General features: G+C 37.1%; 1 protein-coding gene across 2 annotated transcripts; it reads right to left on the reverse strand.

Annotated features, from left to right (window-relative positions):
* Nucleotides 1–2903: 2903 nt before the first annotated feature.
* LOC140872119 (2-succinylbenzoate--CoA ligase, chloroplastic/peroxisomal-like) lies at nucleotides 2904–7107 on the reverse strand. 2 transcript variants are annotated; one of them, XM_073274876.1, is made up of 10 exons: nucleotides 6856–7107; nucleotides 6463–6535; nucleotides 6218–6386; nucleotides 6009–6107; nucleotides 5259–5356; nucleotides 4846–5039; nucleotides 4512–4639; nucleotides 3713–4092; nucleotides 3384–3598; nucleotides 2904–3278 (listed from the first exon to the last, which is right to left on the reverse strand). In XM_073274876.1, exons 1-10 carry the CDS (start codon nucleotides 7053–7055, stop codon nucleotides 3149–3151), a joined length of 1686 nt encoding a protein of 561 aa, XP_073130977.1. In that variant the 5' UTR covers nucleotides 7056–7107; the 3' UTR covers nucleotides 2904–3148. The 2 variants fall into 2 exon arrangements, with proteins under 2 accessions (XP_073130977.1, XP_073130978.1); XM_073274877.1 differs by having other exon boundaries at nucleotides 6463–6557; nucleotides 6856–6987.
* Between the last annotated feature and the right edge of the window lie 660 nt (nucleotides 7108–7767).

Consider the following 7767-nt stretch of genomic DNA (forward strand, 5'->3'; position numbering starts at 1 on the left):
CGTCATCGACACATTGTTGAAACTGGTTTAACTCTTCTTCATCAAGCAAAATTATCTATTAAATATTGGTCTTACACTTTTCAAACTGCGGTTTATCAAATTAATCGTCTTTCGACTCCAATTATAAATTTTCTTTCCCCTTATGAAAAATTATTTAACAACACACCGAATTACAATAAATTTCATGTCTTCGGATGTTTATGCTTTCCTTGGCTTAAACCATACACTACTAATAAACTCGAACCAAAATCCTCTCCATGTATTTTTCTTGGTTGCTCCCTCAATCAAAGCGCTTATCTATGTCAAGATTTAACAACACAAAAAATATACAAATCTCGGCATGTTCGATTCCTTGAGAAAGAATTTCCTTCCTCAAATTTATCTTCCTCGATATCCAGTAGTGCTTGGCTTGAGTCCTTAAGTTCTTCTTCCTGCCCATTGTCAACTGCTGCTCAACAACAACCTCCAGATGGTGACAATAGCGTTCTTCCCCTTCAACTACTGTCTTGTCACTCATTGGATCCAGTGTCGACTACGTCTGTGAATTCCAGTCCCTCTACATCATCTCTAACACCTCCCTTGACACAAATTAATAACTCTAATCATACCTTACCTCTCTCAGAATCAACACAACCCCTATCCACCTCAAATCACCCTTCTCATTCTATGATTACCCGCTCAAAGAACAAGATCTTCATGCCTAAGAAATTATATCAAGTCAATACGACCCATCCTTTTCCTGAATCTGTTGAACCTTCTTGTGTCTCCAAAGCTATCAAACATATTGAATGGCGGCAGGCCATGGCTGATGAGATTTCAGCACTTCTTCGAAATGGAACATGGGAACTGGTTCCTCCTAACTCTACTCAAAATGTTGTTGGTTGCAAATGGGTCTATCGCATTAAGCGAAATCATGATGGCTCTATCTCTAAATACAAAGCTCGCCTTGTTGCTAAGGGATTTCATCAAAGACCGGGCATTGATTTTCATGATACATTCAGTCCCGTCGTAAAACCGACAACCATCCGACTCATTCCCACCCTCGCCTTATCCCATGGTTGGCCTCTTCGCCAATTGGATGTAAACAATGCCTTTTTACATGGTATCTTATCTGAAGACGTGTTTATGCAGCAACCACCTGGTTTCATTGACGAATCTAAGCCAGAGTTTGTCTGCAAACTTCGGAAATCAATTTATGGTCTAAAAAAAGCTCCTCGTGCTTGGTACAATGAACTCAAAAGTTTCTTGATCTCCTATGGGTTTGTAAATTCGCACAGTGATACCTCTTTATTTATTTATCAGTCACATGATTTTACACTTTATTTCTTAGTCTATGTAGATGATTTAATAGTCACTGGAAACAGCCCCCATCGTGTGAATCATTTCCTTACGGCTCTGGCTGCTCGATTCTCCATCAAAGATATTGGTGACCTCCATTATTTTCTTGGTATTGAAGTTCTGTCAACAAACTCTGGTCTATTTCTCACTCAGCACAAGTATATTCGGGATCTGCTGGCTAAAACAAATATGGCTGGTGCCAAGGAATGCACTACACCCATGTACTCAACTCAGATTCTACAACTTACCGATGGTTCTAAGTCAACAGATGCCACCCAATATCGTCAAACAGTGGGAGCTCTACAATATCTCTCTCTTACCAGACCGAATGTGTCTTATGCCGTAAACAAACTAGCTCACTTCATGCACTCACCAACTAAACACCACTGGACAGTAGCTAAACGTGTTCTCCGCTACCTGAAGCACACCATGCACCATGGTCTTTTCCTAAAGAAAAATCAGAATCTTGCTCTCACAGCATTCACAAACGCAGATTGGGCAGGTAATCGTGACGACTTCACCTCTACCTCGGCCTATATAATCTATCTCGGAGTTAATGCTATCTCTTGGTGTTCCAAGAAGCAAAAGACAGTAGCACGTTCTTCAATCGAAGCTGAATATCGATCTCTTGCCTTCTGTGCTTCCGAGGTTATTTGGATCAAAAACTTGCTACAAGAGCTACATGCCAATTGTTCTACCACTCCGACAATTTTCTGTGATAATGTTGGTGCTACCTATCTATCGGTTAATCCAATTTTTCATTCGAGAATGAAGCACATCGCTATTGACTATCACTTCGTTTGTGACCATGTTGCCCGTGGCACATTCTATGTCTCACACATCTCATCCAAGGATCAACTTGCATATGCCCTCACCAAACCATTGTCTTCTGTATCATTTCAGGCTTTGCGCTCCAAGATCGATATCTCCAATGAGAGCACCGTCTTGCGGGGGATGTCAGAGCAATCTCAACCGAACCAGATCCTCTCCCAATTGGTTGCAACAGAAGATCATATACTTAAATTTATGTTTATCTTTTCCCTTGTATATAGGATTCCTGTTAACAGAAACAGCACTATGTAACATGTACTTTAATTCAAATACAATACAAATATATTCTGCTGCTCATCTCTATAACCTAGACAGTTTTTTTGAGTTTAAATATTTAATTCTACTTCTTCATCTTAATATATTTTTCAACGATTCATTTTTATCGAATTCAAACTCAAATTCATAACATATTCCTCAACTTCCTCCGTTATAAATTGATGAGCAAATATGTCAACAATTTTTTAAAAAAAATTTAAGTGAAAAAATAAAAAATATATATTATATTGATCTAATCTTCCGTCTAGATGGATTTTGAGACGCCTAATCTAGACTAATAACACCCTGAGACATCAACTGTCGGAGTGATGGGCAACCACCTACCGCTGTTTTGATCGTATGTAATAACTGATAATGAAGTCTACAACTATAACCAAAAAAAAAAAAAAAAAAAAAAAACAACAACAACAACAAAGATACTAAATAACAATAGAATGAGTGAATCCTGGAACATTCTGTTCGAGTTACACACTTTCCAACTACAGAGGCTAAGCACTGCAGAAAGATGACATTGATTTTCTACGCTACAAAAAATGTTACAGTAGACAATAAATGGCTGTGCTAGTCATCACAGGATCAAATAAATTACAAATGGTCAAAAACAAAAATACTGAGGATGCAAATGCTCCAGTTCTAGACTTGGAACTTTTGCGAGATGTACATTTCTACGTACTTGGTGCATAAAATATTTGGTGCAGTGTTGTCATAGTTTGCTGGACAAACATCCCGTATGAGAAATAACTTCGGCTCTGATATGATCTCTCCTTAATTTCCCCGTTGTCGTAAGTGGAAATGTATTCCCCCATAAGATTATTTTTTTGGGAATTTTATATCTGCATGGACAGACAATTTTACACCAGGTCTCTGCATATGAGGTAAAAAGAGAGAACAGTATTTTTTTACACACAAACACACTTATATATCATAAGAGAGCATACCCTGTCAAATTTTTCTCTCTGCAAAACTGTTTGAGTATCTCACTGGATACAGATTGAACTTTGTCTTTGGATGAGTGGTTAAAGCCAATATCGGCCCAGTGCCAATTGTCTTTAAGTTTGATACAAGCAACTACCATCTCAGTCCACCGAGAGTCTGGAACACCAACGACAACAATCTTGGATATTCCTGGATGTTGGGATAGGACAGCCTCTACCTGTCACAAAAAAGTGGAACGATATGCTTCATGAGAGTAATTTCAGAAGTGATAGTTTAAAGCACAAGAGTCGTGGCTAAGTATGTGGCACGTAAAGGTCAATAGCATTCTGACCTCTTCAGGAAAAATGTTTTCCCCTCCACTCTTGATCCTATCCTTTGCACGCCCCATGAGCCAGAGATTACCGTGATCATCTATATGTCCTATATCTCCTGTATCAAGCCAAGCTTCATTCACAGGACCCAAATGCTTGGATGGAGTTTGACCCCAATACCGGAGCATTACATGGGGTCCCCTCGTTAAGATTTTCCCCACACTGGAAGAGTCTTCAAGACTTATTCTTAGTTCAACATGTGGTGCAGGCATCCCTACGCAAATACCCTCTTGACAACTTGAGTGGGATTTCTGAAAATCAAGTAGTTGCTGGAAATGGTTTTCTTTTTTAGGATCGTGAAGCATCATGAAGGTTAATGAAGAACACGTCTCTGTCATTCCTTGATGAAATAAAAACATGGAAGATAGTATCAGAGAAAAGATACGGGTAATTTTTCCCTTTTTGTGAAAGGTAAAAGAAAAATGATGCTGGCATTGATCCAACTTATTTGGATATCGATTTATGTAACTAAACTCAATCCAAACACAACTTTGTGCGTATAATCCCAAGGAAATAATATTTGCACAGTACAGTTAGTCTGCCAGAACTTAGAAAACAGGAATGTGAAGGAATGCATAGTATTTCACCAAGCAAAGTTGGTTCGATCACATTCAAAATTCTCAACGCATGTGTGATTTGCATAATGATCAGACCCCTTGTTATTTTCACGGTCATTTCTTCAGCCTCAACCACATACATTTTCAGTTTTCTTGTGATCATATTGAAATAAAGAAATCAGGATAAAGTCATAAAACATACCATAAGCTGTGAGAAGCATGGCTCTTGGGAAAAGTTTGGTGGCATTTTCAATGAGCTCAACTGACAAAGTCCCGCCTCCATTCAGAATCTTTTTCACAGTTTCAAAATTTTCAGATGTTTGCTTCTTCCTGTGAGTAGTTTCTACAATTCAACTTATGGCCATATGCAGGTACAAACACGAGTACATCATATGATAACTTGTAATCAGTAATACACAGCAACAGAGCATTATCTTCAAAACATATCACCAAAATCGTTAGCATGAAAGGATTAAATCTAGATTGCAACACAAAAAACTGCCTCTTCCAAACTGGAGAAAGGAAATGTTATTTACCTAGTAAAGGAGATTAAATCAGCCATCATTGTGGGTACAGTGATAAAAGAAGTAACAAGGTGTTCTCTGATGGCTTCACTGGCTTTATTAGCGTCGAATTTTGGTATTATAACATGACTACCCCCTGCCATTAACACGGCCATGGCTGATGATATTCCACCAATGTGGCATAATGGAGCAGTGTGCAGATAAACCTATGAGATTTGTGTGATTGTGAAGTTAGGTGTAGGTGGCAGGTACTAAGCATCCAACAAGGAAATAGACTTTTTTCTGGATTTTATGCGAATAGATATATGGAAACACCCCAAACCGCTTTTCCTCTCTTTTAACAAATCTTTTTCAGACTTTTGTTAGAGATGCTAAAATTGAATCATGTGGGAAATAAAATGGCAATATCACAAGGAAATGTATACATCATCCTCGTTATAGCGAACAATGGCAATCTTTGCGAGGGATTGCACAACTATAGCTGAATGGCTTATGGTAGCTCCCTTGGGCCTTCCAGTTGTACCTATGGTCATTAAGGGAAAAAAAAACGGATATGTGTTAATATAGTAATTGTACAGCCACGAGATTTAGAGAGTTTTTGGATACAGCGAAATCTTGCTGCAGACACTTTTACTCTAGCAAGTAAAATTTGGTAATATTAGACTTGGCTATTTAATGCTTAAAGAAGCTTCACAATTCTATTGAAAACTATAATACTATTTACATTGACAGCTAGATCTTCTTTGATTATCTAAAGAACAATCAGGAAATTTGCAATATTTTTTATCTGAATTTAAATTATGACTTTGCGTTCTCTAGACCCTAGTAAATGAAAGATGCATTCAGTTTGCAAAGTAGAGAGCTTGGACACCAAAGTATTCGATATCTTTAATCATGAAAATCGGTTTTATATAGCCAAAACACAGATTCACGTGGTAATAATATTGTTACATTACTATGTCTCTCGTTTAGCCTGGGTTTTTCTTTAGAAAGTTCAAAAATTTGACATTAATGGCCACTCTTCCGTGCAAGTACATTGGTGGCACTCTAAATTGCTTTCATGCAATTATTCATGACAAGGCAGAATCAAGCCTTTAAAGTCCTCAAAATTTCTTAAAATTATTTGGATTGGAGCATGCGTGGAAAGAAAAAAGAAGAAGAAAATTGATTATTACCTGAGGTAAAACATATGATGGCAGCTCTTTCAGGCGCCCAAACATAGTCCAATTTGACCGATCTTCCAGTAGGCTCCTTCAGTAATTCAGCAGCAAAAACTGCATTCAAAAGCAAACATTACATTTAAATTAAACATCTTCATAAGATACTTGCTACATACATCTAGCATCTATCTACTACTGATTTAAAGCTTATATCAACATCATACTGGTTGCAGTGTCGTTTGCAGCAACGAGCATGTTATCTATTAATACATGCCACAACAACGATGGCACAGAATCAATGCGGAACTTGGAATGCCAGTATCCTTGGCTTGAGTCAGTTACCAATAATACTGGCTGTGCTACTTCCATTGCCAACAATGCCTCTTCCAGGCTCTGCAGGATTATTAACAATAGCACAGTTACAAGAAGTTGGTAGAAAAGCATTTACAGTGATCAATTCAGGACTTACCCATCTGTAGTTAAGTGGAGCAGCAATGCCTCCAACATAAGTAATTGCAAGCATCCATTCCATGTACAAATCACTGGAATCGAATCAAATCAAATCTGGTTTTACAATCTCAGCTCAGACCCATGAGAGAAAACAAGAGTCTAGTAAATAATCGCAAAAAGTTTAGATTTTTTTTTTTTAAATGTAAACTCTAAATTCTCGGGTCCACCAGCAGATGAACCTTACAAATGGCATAAGAAGGTTGGAAAGGGAGATATTGATTGGAATTACTTGAAATGCCGCACACTGATTATAGAACCAGGGGTCAAAAAGGTGATTGACTCACATCACAAGGTTGTGTTTTTGTCCATTGGGTAAACAAAAAGCACGATGAAAGTTGAAATTCAGAGTCACCTGTTGAGAGCAGAAATGGAGACGACGTCACCAGGATTGAGGCCGAGCTGAAGCAGACCTCGCGCGATGCTCAAAACTCCTTGGACGAACTGCATCCCCGTCTTGCGACGGTGGGCGTAGACCGTGACAATGGCGTCGCCGCGCACGGTGGCGAGGCGACTCAAGCATTGGCAAACGTGAGCCTCCTTCCAGTTAGCCATGGGTGTTCAGTGTTCTGTGATATTATGATTCAGATAGACACGTTGGACAGGAAGACGCTGAGGCACACAAACGGATTTTGTGCAATCCACGCTTTTTTATATGTGTATATATATATATATACACACTAGTAAACAGCACGTGCGATCCACGTTATGAAACTTTGTTTATACAATATATTTATTTATTATATTTTATAATTATTGAGATTTTCACTGCCTCATGATAAAAATCAAATAAACTTTAATTATTAATTATGAAAATCAACTGAAATAATACAATGATTTTATTTTCACTTTTAGTCATGTTAATGGTGAATTTGTATTTTCAATCCTGTAACTTGAATGTTTTCATTTTTAGTCATATTACGATGCATTTTTATTTTTAATCATGTCACTTGTGTATTGTTTTTATTCCGATCATTTAACTCGCATGTTTTTTTTTGTTCTGTTGTGGTATATATATTTTCATATAGTCATATAACTTAATATTATTTTTATTTTTTGTCATTTAACTTGTATTATATTCATATATATTTTTATATCATTACTTAGCATTATATATATAATCTACATATATACAATGAATCGAAATAATACACAATCTAAGGATAAAATAAAAAATTTAGAGTGAAAATATTTATTATGTTAATTGTTTTAGATTGAAATAATACACAATCTAATAAAATAAATATTTATTACCTTTAATAATTTT

The sequence above is a fragment of the Henckelia pumila genome, unplaced genomic scaffold (assembly GCF_033568475.1).
Source record: "Henckelia pumila isolate YLH828 unplaced genomic scaffold, ASM3356847v2 CTG_461:::fragment_3, whole genome shotgun sequence".
Lineage (NCBI taxonomy): Eukaryota > Viridiplantae > Streptophyta > Magnoliopsida > Lamiales > Gesneriaceae > Henckelia > Henckelia pumila.

Coding starts and splice junctions, on each gene's coding strand:
- LOC140872119 (XM_073274876.1), bottom strand. CDS start 7,055: ATGGCTAACTGGAAGGAGGCTCACGTTTGCCAATGCTTGAGTCGCCTC. Junction 5,040..5,258: donor TTCGCTATAACGAGGATGAT/GTATACATTTCC, acceptor CAAATCTCATAG/GTTTATCTGCACACTGCTCC. Junction 4,640..4,845: donor GATTTAATCTCCTTTACTAG/GTAAATAACATT, acceptor AACTACTCACAG/GAAGAAGCAAACATCTGAAA.